The 22,975-nt window shown below is 42.9% G+C and overlaps 1 protein-coding gene across 1 annotated transcript in view; it reads left to right on the forward strand.

Annotated features, from left to right (window-relative positions):
- ARHGEF28 (Rho guanine nucleotide exchange factor 28) overlaps positions 1–20,005 on the forward strand; it is a 138,475-nt gene extending 118,470 nt beyond the window's left edge. Inside the window, exons 35-36 of the mRNA XM_056849020.1 lie at positions 15,080–15,193; positions 19,760–20,005. Coding sequence (XP_056704998.1) covers positions 15,080–15,193; positions 19,760–19,914 — 269 coding nt within the window. The 3' untranslated portion in view covers positions 19,915–20,005. The remainder of the gene's footprint in view (positions 1–15,079; positions 15,194–19,759) is intronic.
- Positions 20,006–22,975: the final 2,970 nt, after the last annotated feature.

A 22,975-nucleotide genomic window follows, 5' to 3' on the forward strand; every position in this document is an offset into this window, starting at 1 on the left:
ATGGACTTCCATATAACCTCAGAAGTTTATGGATCGAGTCTTTTAGGTATCTTTCATACATCCTATAGAAAACCTGGACCCAGGTTTCCATCCAGTATTAAATACCCTAACCGTTGGATCATTCCATAAGTTGCTGCTGATGCCCTTCTGTTTTGGAACATCTTGTATTTATTTTTGTTTGGACAGGGTGACCTCTTTTTCACAATGTAAGTCTATACATTTCCTGTCTCTCCCAGGCCCACCCCCATTTTTTAAATTGTAGCAACGCTCCCGTTCCCAATTTTGTCTGTGCAGTTATTAAGGTACTGACTCAGGATCAGGAGAAGGGGATCTGTTGCCCCTAGATGCTCACAGAAGCCATTGTCTGTTCACGGCGTTAGGGTCCAGCTGCATGTTATGGCAGACTCAGAGTGACAGTTGAAAGTGGCCTCCCTGAACATGTCATTGAATTGTGTGGTGATGTAATCACACTGCACTTCCCAGGACATGCTACACATCAATGGAAGACTCATGATCACCATTTATTTATGTATACATTTAAACCCCACCTTTCTGCTCAGTGGGGAACTAAAGCAGCTTACCTCATTCTCTTCTCCCTCCATTTTATCATCACAACAACCCTGTGAGGTTGATCAGGTTGAGGCTGTGTGACTGGCCCAATGTTAAAAAGTAGCTGGGGTGTGGGGTGTAAGGTGGGGAGAGTAATTTTTTTCTCAGTGCCAGTTTCCAAACAGAATTTTCAAATATCAGGAAAATGCTCCCTCCGCATCTGTAGCCCTGATCCTAATCCCCCAATATTAAAACATCACACCAGGAGATGATATAATGGCTCTCTCACACACTGCATTGTTCAGCCCTTAATCTAGATCAGTGGTTCCCAACCTTTTTTTGACCAGGGACCACTAGGACTTTTTTGTTCGGTGCAGGGACCCCAAGGTTCAAAATAAAAATTCAGAGAATTTGAAAATAAACTTTAATCATAACTGTTAGCTAAACATTAAACATAGAATAATATTTGAATATATATTTTTATAATAGAGAACTTTTAATTAAAAATATTAATTTATTATGGGTTTATAACTTTGTTTTGCGGACCTTAATTTAGTTCTCGCGGACCCCTGGGGGTCAACGGACCCCTGGTTGGGAACCAGTGATCTAGATGTTATGGGGGAAACAAGAGAAAGCATCTCGAGGAAGCCATTTTTGGAAGCCCACCTCCCACCCCAATATCTGCGACATTAAATATCTCTTAGTTATGTATCAAGTTAGCTTGATGCGCTATGGTCAGGAAAAAGAACGAGAGACAAAAACAAATTAACATACTGAAACCTGGAGGTGGGGGAAAGGAAGGGTTTAAAAGCCTGTAGTGAGAATGTCAGCAGGTTGATATATCGTTGCACTGTTGTTAATCATTTCTGATTAACAGAAACAGGATTCTTCCCCAACTGAGGAGTCACAACTTGGAAGAAGCCCAATTTTTTTTCTCGTTCAACCTTTATTTGCTTTGTGTTCTGTTATTAAAATAATAAATTAACAGAGCTTTGAATCCACATCAAAGTTAATTTGCTTTTATAGACTGTGATATTTTAATAGTTTCTAAAATGATTCCGTCTGTTTAGCTATGAAGATAAAAGGAACTGTTTATTACTAGGCTTACAGTCAGTAATTCCACATTCCGTTCTATACCAGCTATAGATTCAGTCCAGAGACTTGGCTTTCTAAACAAACTTTAGGTCATTAAAAAAAACTATGGTACTTTTAAAAGAATATAGAATAGATCACAGAGCAGAGCACATCATACTGTGGAAATCCAGTAATTTTGCCATGATCAAAAATGTAGAAAGAGTATCTTATCAACCAGGTAATATATGCTCAGTCCTCTGTAACTAACAAAAGGGTATCTCAGTTAGAAAGATGTCCCTCCTTTAAAGGAATTAGCTGCTGTCTGGTTCTCTACATCACTGGTTAAAATTAGAATGTACCAATAAAACGTCTGCTGATGATGGTACTGATCCAAAATGTGCAGGAAGAACTACGCATGCTGTGGGGCACTTTACTTTCTTCTTGAAGGGATTAGATCACTATGTTTTAGTGCAGCACTAAATATTGCTGTAAACACTCCCCAAGGTTTCAAATATGGTTTCTAGTGGCTTCTGGGACACCAGATAGCTGCTTTTCCAGTTATTTCAAAGTAATGCCCAGCAAATCCTGAAGTAAGGAATAGCAAAAAAAAAAAAAAAAAAAAAAAAAACCCTCTTTGTGTAAATCACCCTGTCATGCCGTAGAGTGCGCTGTTGAGCTGGAAGGAACACGGGCAGGCTGTTTCTTTATTGTGACTTGGGTGTTACAAGCTGCTCTAATTAGGATGAAAACTTAAAAAGCATACTTTTAAAAGTGCACTCAGGAGAATACTGAAGAAAAAGATAAACGTTTTGGAACTGGATGAGGCAAGCAGAGGAATTTACAGTGCAGTTTGCAAAATGTAAGCCATGGTATTCCCAAGTTTAACTGCATTTGTACTCTGCCTTTTCATCATAGGAAAATACATTCTCTTGGCTCTCCTGCAGCAACTGCAAATGAAGCAGTGTGCATTCCAAAAGGTGTGCATATCTCTCAAATTGCATGTGACAGCTACCAATGCCAGTGTGCCGCTTGAGATGAGCATCTTCGCAAATGTTACGGACTGGCCTTGCTGGTGCTGCTTGTGTGCGTTAGAGCAGAATGCTGTATTGCATTGCTAAGACATTTTTACAAGATTGCTGAAAAAATTGATTTTTTTTTAGTTGTTCCCTGTCTAGATATGCAAAAATGCCTTATGTTTTAAAAACTCTTCATCAGAAAATGCCCTAATTGAACCATTTATATAAATTGTGGTTTTTGCAAAGGACTTGTGCTGGACCAGTGGAGTGTTCTTCCTTTGAGCCCTCTCTCACAGTCTTTCCCCTGAGCCCTATAACCAGCTATTTCCCTCAGTTTCAAAAGCAGTTTGACAAGAGGCATTTGAGGAGCCGGAATCGAAACCCTCTATGGACCCTTTGCACGGTTTTCCTGCTTCAAGGGTCCCAGTCTATATTTTTGTATGTGAAACAGAAGAGAGAATCTGTACTTAAACATAATTTTTGCTTGCATCTCACAGCACTGTCTTCTGTACAAATTACTTAGTGTACTGTTGACGTTCAGCTTGAGAAACTAGCTAAGTATGAAGTATGTTTGTTGCACTGCAAAATGATCTTAAAGTCAGCAAAGAAAATTGGAGGGGAAGACTGATCCTTTTCAAATCACCCTTTTCTGATGTAAGAGCACACAGTATTAGCATGAATTAAGAGTACCAGGATTGAGCCCATAAAACTTAGGGCATGGAGTGTTTCAATTTTACCTTTGGAATATAGCATATTGAAAACATTTTCAGGTACATCCATTTCATTCAAGCTGTAGGTTGCGCTGTTGAGATGGTTGATAAGCTCTTTGAGCTGCTGAAGAAAATTAATCATAAGCTATTCAACAGAGGAGGAAAAAATGAAAATCAAATTGAGAAATAACTGTGAAGAATATTAAAAATGCCAATTTTGCAAAGCAGTTAGGTGAGTTGATGGAACATAGTGTTATTTTTTTAAAAAAAAATTATCCCTTTATGGCTTTAACCCTATTGCAACGAGGTTTAAAACTGAAAAACCCGTTCATAGCAGAGGATGTAAGCAGAATAAAACTAGCAAGCACATTAGCTCATTGTTCCTTTCAGGAGAGATTTGACCAATTACTTGAGGTTTGAAATGATCCTTTCAAGGGAACTTTGAACCCACACAGTGTGCTGGCTGCAAATATTGCCCATGTGTAGGCTGAGATTGATATTTCCTGATTCTCCCCAAATGTGGTAATTATCCCAGTTTCAATTGACTATTCTTCTTCATTGCCTCAGGACAGCTCTACGTGAATCCTTGTTCTCATACCACAGAATCTTCTAGTACATCTGATCTGACAAGAGGTGCAGCTTTCCCTCCTTTTTAGTTACCGCATGATGGGCACATCTGGAGTTTGTTGCACCATGATATTACAGTTAGTGGTTACCTTAGGCAGCAATTATAGATGCTATTAAAATGTGTCAAATTGCTAGTTATCTAGTATGCAGTCTGTCTGTCTATAAAGCATGTGTGTGTGTATTTGGTGGGTGGTTGCTATTAGGATTGTCTGTCAGTGGTGCCAGATATCTTAGGCCAGGGGTCGGCAAACTCATTAGTCAAAAGAGCCAACAGTACAACGATTGAGATTTCTTTTGAGAGCCAAATTTCTTAAACTTAAACTATATAGGTAGGTACACTGTTTATTAACTTAATAAACTTTAATTAAAGTTTTAAGTCTTAATTAAACTATAGGTACACTGAATAAAACTTGATATCATACTTAATAGTGATCTTATTTATTGATAAAAATTAAATTGTAAGTCCCTGCCATTTCCCCCTCCCCGTCTGGAGTCCTCGCCTGGAGGCCTGGTCTACTGCCATAAAAGCCTATTGATAGACCTGGCCTCCGGCTGAGTCCCATTGGGAGGCCAGGTCTACCCATTGGCTTTCTTGGCAGTAGACCTGGCCTCCGGAGGCCCATAGAAGCCAATTGGTAGACCTGGCCTCTGAAGGGGGACTTTTTCCCCCTCCTCGGAGTCCAGGTCTACCAAAGGAAGCCCGCCCTGCCCAACAGCTGATAGGTGGGGGGGGAGGAACCGTCGAGCTGCCCGCCCAGCAATCGCACGGCTAGAGGGAGGGCAAGGGAAAGGGGGACCTGGCCATTCTCCACGGCGGGGGGGGGGGGGGAAGAGACAGCGCACCTTCTCGCCTGCTCTCTCTCTCTCTCTCTCTCTCTCTCAGGCGCGCCGGCTTTGCAGCCCGACTGCCGGCGCGGGCGGGCGCGAGAGCAGGGGCTCCGAACCAAGTTCGGAGAGCCGCACTCAACTGGCCAAAGAGCAGCATGCGGCTCGGGAGCCGCAGTTTGCAGACCCCTGTCTTAGGCCAACCCTGCTTCTTGTAGAGGCTGGATATGATAGCTGTGATTGCACAACCTTAAATCATTATTAAAAGTCTACATGATTATTGAAACTAGATACTTGATCTGATAACAGAGTGTTTCATCAGCTGCTGCAATGAAAATATTTTCCCAGGAAGCATAGTCAAGATGGTTTTGAAAAAAACATACCTCATTTTTCCACCCGCCCCTTCTCCTCAGAAAATAAATGTGTCTTCCTCTGTAGAAAGTAGTTGGCATATAAAGCAATAAAGTGGGATTGTGAGGGTATTTCTAGAGGACATATTCTGGGAGATCCATTAATGGATCTGACATACAGCATCTATGCAAGGGCTCTAGTTTGGCAGGAGAAGGACTGGTAAATCCTCCCCCCATCATTTTCCTAAGCTCAAAAACCCCTGGAGCTCTTGTTTGCCATATTGAAGAAGACAGCAAAGTTGTCTATATGTTTCCTTAAACAGGGCAAGTAGTGCTTATTTTCATTCCCTGCTGCTTCTTCCTCCCTTCGGCCAACCTTGCCAGGCATAGCAGAAGGATCTGAGCTGCTCTTGGGCGGGGAGGGGGGGAGAAGAAAATGAGGATGTTTTTGGCAAAGGCATTCACAGCAGTGGCATTTTGGTCTATTGATTGCTAACTGGTGATGTATACACATTCATCTGCAGCAGTGGGTCTAGATCTCACCAGAAGAGATGGTGCTTATACCTGTAAATGTACAAGTTTAAAATGCCATGTCTGTTTAGGCCCTGGCTAAAAAAGCTACTCAAATTTTTCTCCAGGAAATATACTAGAATAGTTCCTTTTTCTGTTGTTGACATGAGGGCACAGAAGGCTCTCCAAAACAAATGTCCATTTTAATTTTTTTACAATGGTGAAAGGATCATCATCTTCAGAAACAGATGATATTTTAACAGCTGACTTTTGCTGCTTTAGATTCAAGGGGGTGATTTGTGGTGTTTTTTATTATGTGGTTTTAAAATATTTTGGGCTGCGTCAGATTTAGGAATGGGTGGAATAAAAATGTATTTCAAAGATGTTACCTTTTAAATACACATTTGAATTTTAAATTTTATAAAAATGTTTACAAGGATAGCAAAACTCTATCTTAATTACCAGCTAGGTAATTAAAGCCATCTTAAAAAGGGGCAAGTAGGGAAAAAATCTGAGATGAGAATAAGGAGAACCTCAGCCAAATCACAGTTTGAATATCGTTGTAAGAAGACAAAATAATAAATACATATTGAATTTAAAATGGACCAAACATACACATAATTTTATCAAAGGCATATACAAGCAGTAGTGTCTCCAGCAATCATATTAATAAATGAAGCAGGCTACAAGGGCTCCTTCATAAAAGATTTAGTAAAGTCATTGTAAATTAGAAAAGGAACCTGCCCCCCCCCCCGCCCCCAAACATTGGTTGTATATAAAGGATTGGAAACTTCTTTTATATGAGGCAGAGAAAATGTTCCTCTGCTAGAGTTTCCCAGATCTTAGTATACCAACCTGTACTCTAATATATCACTTACAAAAACACATGAATACATAAAGCAGCCTTATGCTGAAACAACCATTGGTCTAACAAGGTCAGTATTGTCTACACACTGACTGGCAGTGGCTCTCCAGGGTGTCAGCTAGAGGTCTTAGATATCACCTACCACCTGATCCTTTCAACTCTAGATAGAGGGGATTGAACCTAGGACCTTCTGCATTCAGAACAAATTTCATTATTGCTCCTGTCCTGTGCTTGCTCTCCATTCCATGCCCATTCCATGTAATACTTCTGGCCTGCATGGCTAATACAGCTTACATGGTTACATTCCATGAGATGTATCTTATGGACCCCCAGAGGGACACATAAGTGGTGGCAGATCTCTCCCTGGCATTTCCCTTACCTCAAAAGCCTCCTCTGATCCCTGAAAAGCCAGGTATCCTAGAAAGCACACGACATGGATGCCTAGGTGGTTTCTGTCAAGGCAAATTGATTAATCTTTTTTTTTTTTTTTTTTTGCCCTCCTGCATTAATTGAAAGCTGGCTCTGCCATTCTCCTCTGCCAGTGGAACAAAGGAAGCAGAGTCGACTGACAGCACTCCCTCCATCTGTTGCCCTCCCATGCCATGAAATTTTGTCCATGAAGCTTCTTTGAGCCCCTAGCATTGCCTTTTGGGGAGTCTTAGGCAGCTGGGGGAGGCTGGGAAATATATGATTCCATGAGCACACTGCATTCACAGTCCTTAGTATTCAGTCCCATGTTTGCCACATAAATGTCAGCAGATTGTACGAAGAGGCCTTTAGAGACCTCTCCTGTAGAGCCAGTTAAACACTGGCCAGCATTTATCACAACATCTAACTGTTAAGTGCGTTCAGCATAGCCTGCACCTGAGATCCTGGCGTAGTTTCCCAAATACCTGCTTTCATTGTGGCATTTTGCTTGCCTAATGGCTGCTCCCTAGGTCAGACTCAGAGATGTCCTGCTTCCTTGATGTCTGTTGAAAGAATGGCGACAGCAGGCCTCCCTGTTCCTCCTGCGGGCTGTGATGTTGTCATCTGTGAGACACATTGTGCCTTCGTGAGGCAGCCTGTGGGCTCATTCTTGCTCAGACAAATGGCAGCCAAGAATTTATGCTTTCTTGACGTTGAATTAGAGTTTCTAGTGCTTTCATCCCTACCTTTAGATACTTGCCAAATCCAGACGCTTTCCAATATGGTGCCTTCCATATGGTACTCTTGTTCTGGGCCACAATTGAGGGATGAAACACAATGCCTCGCTTGTATCAAGTCCAGGGTCAATACATTGCCTCTCCAGTTCAAAAGGGATCAGGTGGAAGGGCTGAGAGAAATCTCTGCCTGAAAGAGCTGGTAGCATTCAGGGACTTGGCTACTAGACCACTGGTCTGACTTGACGTAAAGTGGTTTCTGAGGTCCTCATATTTTAATGTGCACCTTAAAAACAACAACAAGCAGGAAAATCAAAATGTTGAATGCTGCCAAAGCTTCTTTTAGATCGTATGATGTTTAGAGTAGTGTTGCCATGGCAATCCCTGGGAAAGATACAATGCAGGTTTTATTGGATCAATTTCTTCTGATGAGTGTGCAACCTATTGAGTTTCACAGAAGGTACACATGTTGGACTGGTTAACAGCTCATCATGCAGTGCTGGGAAAAGTATACTATTGTCTGGGAAGACTTGAGAGGTTATGAAATGTTTGCTTCAGAGCGTGCAACATGAAAGCTATAGTTCTGAATTTAGATACCACCAGAATATAATTGAGTCTAGGTTTTCCCCTAGGCTTCCTAGCATCATCAGGAAGACTCCAAAGCATCTGTTTGCACTTGGGTCCCTTCAAGGCCACCAGTGCAGAGAATATACATCTAAGACATGTAGCATCTCTGGTCTTCTCGAGGTTCTTAGGTTTCCCCAGGAGGATTCTGCAGTCAGGACTAGTGTAAGAATCAGTTTTCTGCGACTAGCATGAGTAAAGTGCTGGCAGAAAATCACTGGGAAAAGACATTGCAAGTGGAAAGCAAGTTAGCCATATTTCTAGTAGACCTTTGATGCATGCAAATTTAAGTACACAATGGAAACTAGAATGCACAGTCCAGATTTTATACTTTAATTTTTCACCCTTTCTGCCCAGTTGTTTTCTGTGGAGTACCAGAACCAGATAGATGTGCCATTTTTCAAATTGGACTCCCCTCCCCCCCCCCCAACTCTGGTAATCCTGGCTGTAACTTGATACTGTAACTGCCCATTAAGCAAAGTGACAGGTTAAGGAGGCTTGAAATCTTGCAGGAGTGGTGCAGGTTTAGGCCTGAATGGAGTACAGAGCCTGTGCCAACTTAAGTTGTTCTCTCCCACCCAGCAGTGATGGAGTCAGGAATATGTAAATGTTTATCTCTTGCAACAGTTAATGAGAAGCAATTTGCAAAACGAATTATTTTAATTGCCGAAGCTCCGCTGTTTAAAGCTAATGGAAAACAGTCACATCGAAGGCTTTCTTTTGTCTTGTCTTTTTTGTTCAGAATTATACTTAAACACTTCACTGACTCTGCGCTTTCTAAGTGGCCAAACTGCTGTGGACTGATAGGTGATTAAAGTTGAAATGAGATCTGATGCTTGGCTTGATGCACTCTGCACTATACAAAGATTAACTTCTATTTCTCCTTGGGAAGAATGCTTGGCTGTGGTCTCATTCTGTGGCGTTTGTGTGGAAGAGATTGTCTGTTGCATGCAATGTTTGCAGGTGAGAAGACTAAGGAATGGAAGGAAAGAAATGTATCCTAAACGATTCAAAACACTACATCTTACTTCATGTGTTCATCTATGTCAAAATTAATTTACTGAAGGGAAGTGTAGGTTCATACTCTGCGACCCTATCCTCTGACCTGTTTCCTATCTTAAAACATTAATTATTTTATGATAGGAATTGTTTTATTTTTGATACAGTTAAGTGCCTATTGCTTTTATCTTAAATCTATGTATTGCTGTTTTATTGGCGTATGCCGTATTAATAAATAAATCTGGGTGAACATTGATTGTGTTTTGCACACAAATGGTATAACACTAATTTTTAACACTCTAATGCAGGGGTGTCGAACATAAGGCCCGAGGGCCGAATCCGGCCCCTTGAGAGCTCTTATCAGGCCAGCCGAGGCAGCCCCCCCCCACTCTCAATCTGGGTTGGTGAGGCATGGCCCGCCCGACAAAGTGACATTTATGTCATATCCGGCCCTCGTAACAATCGAGTTCGATCCCCCTGCTTTAATATCTTCCAAACCACACAAACTGCATATTAATTAAAGGGGGCTCTTTCTGGAATCCATTTCATACTATTGAGATTTTAACAGCTGATAAGCAAAATAGAACTTCTCCCTGGATTTATTGTTTATCCCCCTCAGAAGTCCACAGACTCCGGAGGCAAAACAAACTGAAACGAGAACTAATACTTGGCTTAGTGCAGAGTGTGCTGTACAAATATCAACTGACTTTCCTTCAATCTTGAAAAGTTTTTTTCTTGATTTTTAAAAATTCTTATGTCAATTAAGTGTACTATATCTATAATAAATAACCCCAGGATTGTTGAAGGCTTTCACGGTCAGAGTTCATTGGTTCTTGTAGGTTATCTGGGCTGTGTAACCGTGGTCTTGGTATTTTCTTTCCTGACGTTTTGCCAGTAGCTGTGGCAGGCATCTTCAGAGGAGTAACACTGAAGGACAGTGTCCGAAAGACACTGTCCTTCAGTGTTACTCCTCTGAAGATGCCTGCCACAGTTGCTGGCGAAACGTCAGGAAAGAAAATACCAAGACCACGGTTACACAGCCCGGATAACCTACAAGAACCAACCCCAGGATTGCATATGGATATTCCTGATTTTCCAGGAGGTATAATAACATTGTCCCAAACTCTATATCACAGGAAGAAGGCCTGTGGTCACTGTCTTCCTGCCAGTATGTATGTAGTTGAAGCACCGTGATTTGGCATCATCATGTATGCATTTCTCCATCCCCACCCCCATTGGCTTTCACAGCTGGTGGCAGGGAAGCAACAATGTGATGATGTCACATCCTGTGTTTCTCAGCCTCACTTCATTAGGGAGATAGTCTGATTTTAAGGCAGGAAAGAATCATGTAAGAAAAAGGGGGATATTCTTCCCTTTCTTTCCCCCAGTGTTCACCTAAGTATCTTCTGTGAACTGTGAGATTTTGTCTTTGGAGAGATTGTTGTATATAAATATTTTTATACTCTGTCTCCTTTTCTCCTAGACATTATAAAATATTTGTTCCATCTAAACCTACCTGGTGTTCTTGTCTTACCACTGCTAAAATAATTTGCATAAACTGCAAGGTTTAGGTCACTTCTTTGTCCATACTGTATCAAGTGATTGGCTTTTTTTTTTTTTGCTGTTTTATAGTGATTTGTTGAATAAATATTGGGACAACTTGAAGTAAAATAAAAATCTTTAGCAATATCACTATTTTAATTTGACAGATCCTCCTAAACCAAGTCTATGAAATTTCTTATTACTTCTTCCTTTGTTGTTTCGTGACATGCTGGTCAGAAAATCCTCAGAACAGTATTTCAGTTACTACAGGGGGATGGAAGGTCCCCTATTCTGGATAGAGTTGCACTCTTCCTAAGGAGCAGGTTCATAACTTGGGGGGTACTGCTGGACCTGGGCTTCCTGTTGAATAAACAGGTGGCAGTAGTGGCCATGGATGCCTTTCACCAGCTTCAGCAGGTGAGCCAGCTGTGGCGTTTCCTGGGCAGGAAAGATCTTGCCACTGTGGTGCATTCTCTGGTAACATCTAAAATAGATTACTGGAATGTGCTGTACATGGGGCTGCCCTTGAAGACTGTCCAGATGCTACACTTGGTACAGAATGCTATGGCCAGAGTATCGACTGGAGTGGGTTATAGGGACCATATCACTCTAGTCTTGTTCCATCTACACTGGCTTCCAATTTGCTTTTGAGCTCAATTCAAGGTACTCATATTGACCTTTAAAGCCCTGTACAGGCTGGGACCAACATACCTTAATGACTGCCTTCCCCCTTTGAACTCACCCATTCATGCCAGTCATCTTTGGAGGCCCTGCTTCCAAGAACTTTCTTGGTTGTGGCACAAAACTTTGGAACTCCCTCCTCAGGGAGATTTGTCTATCTCTCTGTGTCAGTGTCTTCTGCCAGCAGGTGAAGACTTTTTTGTTTTGTTGGGCATACCCCCCCCCCAAAAAAAAAGAACAGTTATTGGCCTCCTCCCTGGTCCTGGTGTTGTATGTTTATCCATTTTTATTGAATTATTTTATAATTTTAAATGATGTTTTTAATTGTTCAAATGTTTTCATGTTTGCCACCTTGGGGACCCTGATTGGTTGGAAAAGTGGCATAAAATGTTTTAAATAAATAAACACTCTCAGAGTACAACCGACAGGGTAGTAGCTCCCAAAGATCCCTTTTTGGTGAGAAGTGGCAGACACCATTAAAAAAAGAGTGGCATTAACAACATTTTTCTTTTGCACTGTATTTTCTGTGCTGAAAGGTGCTGAACTCCACCAACATCCCCCTGTGCTGTACAACAGCCAGGGTTCAGAAATGCTGCCCAGTACAAGGAAGTGCCTTCCCCATGCCCCCCAGGTCATATTGCCAGTACGTGGCTGACTTAGGCAAACTCTCTTCTCATGAAGATTTTGGAAACACAAAGCTTGCTTCTGGAGATGACTATAATTATATTAATGTCCCTTTCTTCCTACTATTAATGGTGGCTCAAGGCAGCTTACAACACTCAGAATGACAAACAAATAAAACTCCTTCTGTGACAGATATTGCTTGTTCTCAAAAGCCCCTTTAAACCTCCAGAAACAAGCCAACATGGGCACCTTCCTGACCTCAAGAAAGCTGAAGCCATGCTAAAAATGACTAAGATTAGGCAATGTGATAAAAACAACAGCATATGCAGTTAAATGAATATAGTAACAATAGAAAACATCCAGGCAATGGCTACAGTTAACAAAATAATTAGTAACTTTCTTTCCCCCTGTTCTTAGACCGAGGTCTTGAACAATAAAACCATAAAAATTAAATAAGACCCATCTCTAAAACACCTCCCTTTGTCTCTTCTCTGCAGTCTCCAAAAAATGAGCAACAAAAATAAGTACGTTGAGGGTCAGAGGAACTAAGAGGAACTGAACCTTTTGTTCCAAGGTTGCTGGAGAAGATGTGGAATAATTAGTAACTTGTAGTGAAAATGTAGTCCATGTAGTGAAAATTTATTGTAAAGATACTACATGTAGAAGAAGCCACAACGAGGTAGGGCAAGATTAATATTTTATAGTAGAAAGCAACATCACGTTGTAGTCATGTTGAAAGATTAGTATAATCCCAGTAGAAACGTAGAAAAGTAGGGGAGAAAACAGGATGTCTAGATCATTCCACCATTTCATATAAGAATTTAATCAGCCTTTTTCTGAAATAATGTTGCAATGATAGGGAGATCAATGTGGCTACAATCTTCCCAGAAAATAACCAATTGGTAATGGAGCATTTAGGCCAGGGGTGGGGAACCTTTTTCCTGCCAAGGGCCATTCGCACATTTATAACATCTTTCGGGGGCCATACCAGGTGTAGATCTCCCGGTGTGTGGGGGGGAGAGGTTAGGTTGGCAACCCCAGGAGAGGCCACACAGAGAAGGCCTGCAGGGCGCCCCCGCTCCCCCCTCCCAGGTGGGAGGGCAGCCAGCGGTGAGCCCCAGAAAACGAGGCACCAGGGGGGCGCAGCCCACAGTCGATTGGCAAGGGAGGAAGGGAGGAAGGAAAACAGAGAAAGAGGAAAAGGGAGGAAGAGGGAGAAAGAGGGAGAAAGAAATGGAGAGAGGGAGAGAAAGAAAGAAAAGGACGGAGGGAGACAAAGAGACAGAAAAAGAGGGAGAAAGAGAGGGAGAGAAAGGGGAAAGAGTGACAGAAAAAGAGGAATAAAAGAGAGAAAAGCCTCCCCCCACACACACACACCCACGCATGCCAGCCTGCGCGACTGGGCCCCAGCCTCCCCACCTCCCCCCCCACACACACACACGGCGGCACATGGAGCCCCAAGCAACCGGGCCCCAGTCTCCATGCCCTCCCCCCCAGGGTCCATAAAAAAAAACCCCAAGCCCAATCAGCTCCCGCATGCATGCTCTGCCACCGGGAGCCACTGGCCTCTTCCCCGCGCCCCGCTGCTCAACAGTCGACAGGCAGCGAGAGGGGCTTACAATGTGCCGCAGTGTTCCTGCATGCCGCAGCTGTAGGGGGCAGCCTTGGGGGAAGCGTCCCTCCCCCTCCCCTCTCGCTGACCAACAACTGACAGTCGGTGAGAGGAGGTCCAAAGGGCGCTTCAAGGGCGCTGTAAGCCATGGCCCCAGGAACACCTTCGGGGAGGGCCACCCTGCGCCCCGCCTTCTCGGCAGGGTTCCTGGAGGTCCCGAGGGCCACAAAAAATGTCCTCCTGAGGTTCCCCACCCCTGATTTAGGCAATGGCAGAGCAAAAAGACCCAAGGGAGCAGGCTGTCAGGCAGGGGTTCTATGTGGATCTGAGCTTGTGCACAGGTTCACACTAGAGAGATGGTTCTTAAGGTCTGTGGGTTTCAGGACATTTAAGGTATTAAGAGCCTCGTGGCGCAGAGTGGTAAGCTGCAGTACTGCAGTCCAAGCTCTGCTCACGACCTGAGTTCGATCCTGACGGAAGTTGGTTTCAGGTAGCCGGCTCAAGGTTGACTCGGCCTTCCATCCTTCCGAGGTCAGTCCAATGAGTACCCAGCTCACTGGGGGTAAAGGGAAGATGACTGGGGAAGGCACTGGCAAACCACCCCGTAAACAAAGTCTGCCTTGTAAACATCGGGATGTGACGTCACCCCATGGGTCAGGAATGACCCGGTGCTTGCACAGGGGACCTTTACCTTTTTAAGGTATTAAAGGGTAATAACAAATACCTTGATTTGGACCCAGAAACATATAGGTAGCTAATGAAGGTGCCTTACAACCCTCTGCAGAGTTACTCCAGTCAACTTCAGCGGCGGTAGCTATGCATAGGATTGCACTGTTAAAATCAGAGTGACATGATTACATCTCTGGACTCTGATTAGTAGACAAAGAGCAATGTTCTGTACAAATTGCTGCTTCTGTATAGTCTTCAAGGGCTTCTCATGTAGAAAGCATTGCGGTAGTCTATTCTCAAAGTTAAAGAAGTATGGATCAACATGGCCGGATCAGCAGAGTCTAAAAAGGGAGACAATTTCTGCTCAAGATACACCTGAATGACTGCCATTCTCTCAACTGTGTTTACCCACTCTTCAGATTTGCAAAGCAGGATCTGATAAAATCTTCTCAGAGATGTTTGTGACTCAGGTTCTACATATTTAGAAGACAGTTTATTAATTAAGATGATCTAAAATTAAACCTCAAGCACACATCACTGAAACTATAACAATATTGTTATCTTTCTTTGAAAGATTGCATTGCTGCCACCATTTTTTAAATGAGAGTTTAAGAAAATGAATGAGCGTCAATTAAAAGCAGCTTTGTCTTTTTTTCACAGGCAGTTGCACTGAAGAGCTGAACAGCCAGAAGAATTCAGCTGATGAAGATTTCACCGGCCATTCAAGAATCAACTCAGATCTGACACCCAGAAGCCAAATAACCAAATATCAAGGTGATGTGAGAAACTCTAAGCATATTTCTTTTTAGGGAACACACAAATTATTGACACTTGCTATTATGAGAAGCCTGAATATGAAGCTATAATGTGATGGCAGTCATCTCTTGCATTATCAACATCTGCTCCCAAATTTTTCTTTTTGGTTCAGTTCAGGCATCAACACGAACCATGGTTTAATGAAACTATCTAGTATGATTATTCTGATCATGGATCACTCTACTAATTAAGGTTATTTAGGGTCTGTCAAATCAGCATATGTGTGCACTAGGGCTGTCGATTCGGTTCCATCCGAACCGAAAAACAGCCGAATTTTCCCCGATTCGGCGGTTTCTACTTCGGATAGAACCAAATTCAAAAAAAGGCGGGAAAACGATGAGTCGAGTTTGGCGAGTTCGGGATGATCGCCGAATAAATTCAGCAAATTCGGGGGCTCCGAATCAGCAGCATAACCGTCAGTTAGTAAGCAACTGGCAGCATTCTCCCGCAGCTAATGGCCAAGCCAGGTCTTCTCCTGGCCAGTCAGAACAGGGATTCTCCCTTTTAAATTTGCCAGGGGAAGAGTATAAAAACTCCCATCCTCCCGTCCCGACTCGAGTCAGGAATTCCTTCCATTTTGGTGGTGCTGCTCCTGACTCTGAAAGATCCCGAATCCTGATTCCTGCTTACTGGAATAGGACTGGATTGGATTTACTTCTCGTCCCTGCTCCTGCTAGAAGACATCCACACAGTTTGATTTTGGGGGTTTTCCGCTATACCTTTTCTCCTGTGTGTGTGGGAGGAAAGCAGATTCTCTCTGTGTGTGTGGGGGAGCAGTTTTTATGCGTGGGGAGGGAAGCCAAAGGGGGGGCTTTCCAGTTCTGCCAAGGATTTGTGTTTGTGCTCGCTCGCCTCTGCGGGAGTTTGTGTTCTGCTTTTTTTCTGCCCGTTGCCTGTGGCTTGAGCCGAGCTGTACTGGTTTGAGGGGGGGATTTGGTGCCCGCTCGCCTTTATTTGGGGTTGAGCCAAGCAGTACTGGTTTGAGGGGGAGGGGGTTTGCCGCCGGTTGTGCCGGGGCTTTGTGTTTGTGCCCGCTCGCCTCTGCGGGAGTTTGCGTTCTGCTTTTTTTCTGCCCGTTGCCTGTGGCTAGTCCTCGCCTGCAGTTGAGCCCGTGCGGGTGCGAGTCTCTCCCTCCGCTTGCCAACCGCCCCGCCTCCTCCTTGGGTCTTTTGTAGGTACTTGAGCCGATGCAAAAGGGGAAATTCCACACCCACCTGCTCCTTATACATAGCTAGCACGCCTCTATCCCTTTCCATGGTTTGCAAACTCCCAAGGTCGTGTCACGTGTTGTTTTGCATGGTTTTGCAAACTCCGAGTCCAAATGGTCTATTTATTTCTATTCATTCCAATGGGCAGATTGGGGGGGACTCCTTCCGGCCCCATAAGTCGGGACCCCCTGCCCCAATCTTCACAAAACTTGGGGGTTCTTGCAAGAAGGCTCCCCTCAAGCTACACTGAAATTTTGGGACCTCTACCTCCAAAAAGCCCCCCCCAGGAGCTGCAGAAAGGCGCGAATGTGCTTTAAATGGCTTTATTCGGCCGAATTTATTTGCGAACTCCGAAATTAGTGCCGAATTCCACGGATCCGAATCGAGGTAGTTCGGGCTTCGGCATTTCCTGAATCAAAACGGGCCGAATTTTGCCGAATCCGAATTTCCCCCCCAAATATACACATCCTGGTTGTACATATTTTATATGTTTCTCTGTTGATTATGTTATCACTGTGTGTGTGTGTGTGTGTGTTAAGTGCCGCCAAGTCGCTTCCGACTCATGGCGATCCTATGAATCAATGTCCTCCAGAATGTCCTATCTTTGACGGCCTTGCTCAGGTCTTGCAAATTGAGGACTGTGGCTTCCTTTATCACTGGCTGATCTAAATAAAACTAAATAAGACATCCTGGCTTAACCTGTCTTGTTCTCTAGTGATATCCTTGCATTCTCCCTGGCCACACAGATGCCTATACAGAGCAAATGTGATGAAACCAGCATTTCTTGAGGCTGAAACTTTCAGAAACTAACCATAGTTAAAACAAGCCATGGATTGTGTTTGTGTCTAAACCAAGCCTTTGAGTTCTCCTGGTCAATCCTGCCTTTTCCATCTGACCAGGAATCTTCACCCATCCATAGCACTTGGGACGTCGTTTCCCCCCAGCTTCTGTTGTGTCAGGCAACTCACAGTGACTTAGCATCCACGCGCTAGCTCCCAGTGTGAAATGGGGTACTGTATGCCTTAAAAGACTGTATTGATTATGTCTTGGTAATTCTGTCATTTACCTTTTACTGGGAAATTGGGTAATATCCTGAGTCCCTGTAGAATTCTCATGCAGAACCTCTGTAGCAGAGATGTGACCAAATTCCATTAAGACACTGCTTTGATTTGAAAATACCAGTTTCTAACATGGGTTTGCCTCACTTGGGATGAAATTGCAGTTGACTTTTTTCCTGAACATACTGGAATTTAATAGAATTATTACCATTAAAATGGATGTCCAGTCATTCATCGGTTTCTTTAAAAGGGTATGTTAGTGGCAAGAAAGAAGAAGCAAACAGAAGGAACACCAGCAACCAAAACTGGGCAAATGAAAATGCTTGCAAAACGTATAAAAACATAAAAGAAACCAAAAAGGACATGCAGAGTTTTCTATTAAGTGTTGGAAAGATCTGTGTAAATTAAAATGGCCTAACTCAAACCTGTGCATGAAGAGGCTTTTGAGGAGGGGTTGTGGCTCAGTGGTAGACCATCTTCGCCTGCCAAAGGTCCCAGGTTCAGTGCCTAGCATTTGCAGTTAAAAGGATCAGATAGTAAGTGATGGGAAACACCGCTACCTTAAACCTTGGAGAGCTGCTGGTAGTCAGAGTAGACAGTGCTGATCTTGCGGGACCAGTGATGTCTTTGCATTTAAGGCAGCTCCTGTATTCATGTATTTTGTTATAAACTGAATTGTATTTGCTACTTCCAGATCTGTCTCTGTGGCTGGCATGATGTTCTGTGTTTGTCAGGGGAACTGGCTCTCTTGGCATTGTTAGGACTTCAGAGTCTAGAAATTCTGGAACGTTTAGTATTTTGAAAATGAGATTTATATGTGCATGGGACAATACAGGTATAAGAACATAAGAAAGGCCCATCAAGTCCAGCAGTCTGTTCACACAGTGGCCAACCAGGTGCCTCTAGGAAGCCACAAACAAGACGACTGCAGCGGCATCCTTCCTGTGTTCCATAATCTTTCTGTTTTTTATTAATTTCAAGGATTGTTTTGCCCTGACGTGGCAGTAATGGATTCACTTGATTTATTTACTTTATTTACTACTTTGTTCACTGAATGAACAACAGAATGCCACTTATTCTGTCTTCACAAATATTAGCGCATTTGTAGTCGTGTTTGTTTAAATCTATGCACTAAGTTAATGGAAGAAATTGCCAGACATTAAAACAGATCTTTGTACTTTACTGCTCCATATAGGATTGCAAATTCCAGTTGGGCAAGATTAAAAAAAAAAAGCTGATAGGATCCAACTTGGTGTGTTTGTTCATTTTAGGATCAATCCTAAGCAGGTAAACTCAGAGGTCCCATGTTACTCAGTGGCACTTACTCCCAGGGAAGTGTCCTTAGGCTTGCAGCCTTAAAGTAGGAATATAGGGATGTATCCTACAACCCCCCTCAGCCACATTTTAAGCCTTCATCCATCCAGAACATATTTGGGATTTTTCAGGATACCAACTAATTAGTCTTGGAAAACCCAGAAATATTTGGGTATACCCAGGAATATTCATGGCTGCCATTTTAAGGTTCCCATAGCAGTTTTTCTTGCATTTCGCTTAAGTTTACAGGACTCCAGGGCAAAAGCAGGGAGTGGGGAGGGAGGCAGTTCTCCCAGGCAATGGGATCCGATTTTAGGGAAAGCACAAACTGTCTGCCAATCATGACAATTCTTTTATTCCTCCATGGCTCTCTGAGCATGGGCATTTTCTCTCTTTCTCAAAGGGGTTTTAATTTTTAAAGGGTTTGTGCTTTTGGGGGGAGTTCAAGTTCTCATTGTTTTGAAAAGTTTACCTTTTATCATTCTTCTGGTTCTGGTTTTATAGTTGTTCTTCTGTAGGCCTCTAACCAGCATCGTATAGTGGTTAAGAGCAGTAGTTAGGAGCACTGGACTCTAATCTGGAGAACAGGTTTGATTCCCTACTCCTCCACATGAGCGGCAGATACTAATCTGGTGAACCGGGTTGGTTTCCCCCAGCTGGGTGACCTTGGGCTAGTTACAGCTCTCTTAGAGCTCTCTCAGCTCCACCTACCTCACAGGTTGTCTGTTGTGAGGAGGGGAAGGAAAGGTGATGGAAGCCGGTTTGATTCTTCCTTGAGTGGTAGAGAAAGTCGACATATAAAAAACCAACTCTTCTCCTCCTCCTCTTCTTTTAAAAAGTGGGTTGATTTTAGTGACTATAGAATCTTCATTCCTACCAGCTATATTACCTTATGTGCCAAGGGGAGCTGCAGTTTTTAATCTGTCCTTGTTTGTATGTTATAGGCCTGAATGCAGTGCTGAGCCAGTGCTCAAGATCATCAAGTCATGACTGTGTTCAGCCACTCCAGCCTTCAGATGTTGTGAAGAAAACTCTGTCTTGTGACATGCAACAAGATTCAGAAAGTGGAGGCATCGAGGAAAATATAGTGTATCTCTAATCTGTCACCAGTTGCACTTTGAGATAGCTTTTCTAACTGTGTGTAATTAACTCTTTGTCCAAATTGCTTCAGGAAATAGTATTTAATATAAAATGCAGTTTTCCATATCCATACTTATACCAATTAAGTTATTTGTTAAACTTGTATGTAATATTTAAAGGACAGCATACATACTACATGTGGAATGCTCTACAAGGAATGTAAGACAGCGATGGGCTGAAAACCCACCACGACCTGCCCTTGTGTTGGTATCATCCCAGTGGGACTGTGGACGAGAGTGTTCCTTTTTCAAGTTCAAGCTGCACATTCTTTGTGTAGTTCTAGGTATCATATCAGTATCATAGATTGTATAGAACAATTTAGCAACCTCTTAATAACAATATCAACTGGAAAAAATGAAAAAAAATATGAGTGAAAATATCAGAGTAAAGGTCTGTAATCAACTGTAACTGCTGTTTGCTCTCCTCAGAGGGTTTACTTGGCCTATTTCTTAAAGGCATCCATTTAACTATGATATAACTAAGATACCCATGGTAGATACATTTCCCACATGACCACAAAATGTCATCACAGAATTGGTACTGGAACTTTGATCATAATCATTGTCATATGACTTCGATGATGCAGAAAAGCCATTTAGTTTAGTGGGTTTTCTAAGGTGCTGCTTCAAAGCTAGGAGAAGCACACCTGAAATATTTCTCAAGTAGGATGGGCGACCTCCAAGGACTACCAGGGTCGTGACACAGAGGCAGGCAATGGCAAACCACCTCCGAACGTCTCTTGCCTTGAAAACCCTATAGGGTTGCTATAAATCAGCTGTGACTTGATGGCACACACACACACACAATATCAGTTGAGGCTGTCATTTTGGTTCCTAAAAGGATGATGGTTATACATTATCCTTGTAGGAGGAGTGGAACATGTTCTCCTGAATTACAGTTACATGAACACCTTGTTTCCACAATGGACATCTGAATCTCATGTCATTTGAGAAGGGATTTGAGGTGTTTCAGGAAATAGATCCACAGCTGCATGCTAGTCTGCTGAAGTTAAAATTCCATGGGGGGAATTCAGTTTACTCCATAGTGGGGTTTTATGTCACAAATCCAGTCCCATCTAGCATATACAGAACTTGCTTTTTCCAGTGCTCTAGGTCAGTTTTGTGATGTATTGCATTATAACTTTGTGCTTGGCTTCAGGAAGTGTCTTTTTTTTTTTTTTTTTTTGGTCCTAGCATTAAAATTCATCACATGGACATTTACATCTGGTGAGGAACTGAGAATAAAAGTTGAAAAAGTAATGTTTTAGAGTAACCCAAATCCAATACTTTCTACATGCAGAGAAACAAATCAGTGTATTTATTTCAGGACACAAGGAGCTTTGATGTACTGTAGAATAATAAATCTGGATTTTCTTCTTGGCACTTTTCAGGCATGACTGTTTTACATTTTTGAATTTAATAAATATCCTATGTATCAGCAAAGGTGTACCATCCTAATTCCTTGTATTCAGCAAATTTGCTACATTAATTTAGCTATTACCAACCTTGCAATAACACTTGTTGTAACAGTCTAACCCCTGTATAAATTTCTGCCTACCACATAGGGTTGCCAACCTCCAGGTAGGGCCTAGAGATCTCTTTGAATGACAACTTATCTCCAGACTGCAGAGATCAGTTCACCTGGGAAAAATGGCTGCTTTGGAGGGTGGAATTTATGGCATTATACTCTGCTGAGGTCCCTCCCTTCCCAAAACCCTTCCCTCCACAGGCTCCACCCCCAAATCTCCAGAATTTCCCAATCCAGAGTTGGCAAACCTACCACCACAGCTGAGCAGCAGGTGATAGTGGAGTGTGAACACTTACCCACTATCACTGCCATACAGTGACCAAATCTGGCGGGAGATTGTGATCCATGTGGGGTTGCTCCTGCCAGATTATGGCCCAGTTGATCTATATCATTCAGTGCAAACCAATAATCACATGGGGCCTACAGCTTCTGTAATTCCAACACAGATGCAGCATGGTGGGTCACGGAGCAAATGAATTGAGTGTTGTCATGAGTCACTGGTAATAACTCCAAAATGTGTGCCCAGGCCTCCTAACACCTGCCACTTACTGGCGGCTGCTGGGGGTGGTTCTCTTTGGCCAGGAATGCATTATTGCAAATGTAAACAATACTGTAGACCAGAGGTTCCCAAACTGTGCTCCATGGAGCACTTGGTGCTCCGCGAAACATCTAGTGCTCCATGAAGAGATCAGAAAGAAAAATACTGTCATTCAGTTTAGTATATAGGTGCTAGGTGAAAATTAGTGCTCTGTGACGAATTTTTCCTGAAAAGTGCTCCATGACTCAAAGTTTGGGAACCTCTGCTGTAGACAATACTGACTTTGATGAACCAAGGGTCTGATTCAGTATAAGGCAGCTTCATGTGTAAACACTGGTAGAAATAACAAATATAACAAATCTGTGATATCTACTGAGGCACAACGAACAGTCAAGTCCTAGGTAGTTTTATGCGTCTAAGCCCATTCAAATCAAAGTTTGAGAAGGTTGTAACTGTGTTTGGGATTGCACTGTAAGCCCCACAGTTGAAATAATGGTATCTCATGGAGTATTCCTGGACTACATTATTTCTGGTTGAAGGGTTACAGTCTAACCTGTAGCCCTCCCTTTTGCATTGTCCTGTAGCAGTGGACGGTGCTGTCAAACCTTTTGGTGTTGGAGTTACAGTCTTTTTGGCAATGATGTCATTAGCATAGCATACTTGCAAAGATCTTTGGTTCATCATTATGGTTCCACATGGGATCACGCTTGCAGTGGCCAGCCATTGGGGAAAATTTCTAAAGCTTCCTAGATCTTTCTAGAAAATTTGGAGTACTCCCCTTCCCCTCCAACAAGAGCCAGAGTTTCCCCACCCAAACCAGCCTGTAACAGAGGTGGATAGAGCGCTCTCTCCCTTAGTCCTCCCTTTGCTGCCATGGAAAAGGACCCATACAGCAGAGGATCTCACAAGGGAAAAGGGAGGGATGAGTGCCTGCACAGAAACCACTCAATTAACA

The sequence above is a fragment of the Euleptes europaea genome, chromosome 4, assembly GCF_029931775.1.
Source record: "Euleptes europaea isolate rEulEur1 chromosome 4, rEulEur1.hap1, whole genome shotgun sequence".
In the NCBI taxonomy this organism is placed as follows: Eukaryota; Metazoa; Chordata; class Lepidosauria; order Squamata; family Sphaerodactylidae; genus Euleptes; species Euleptes europaea.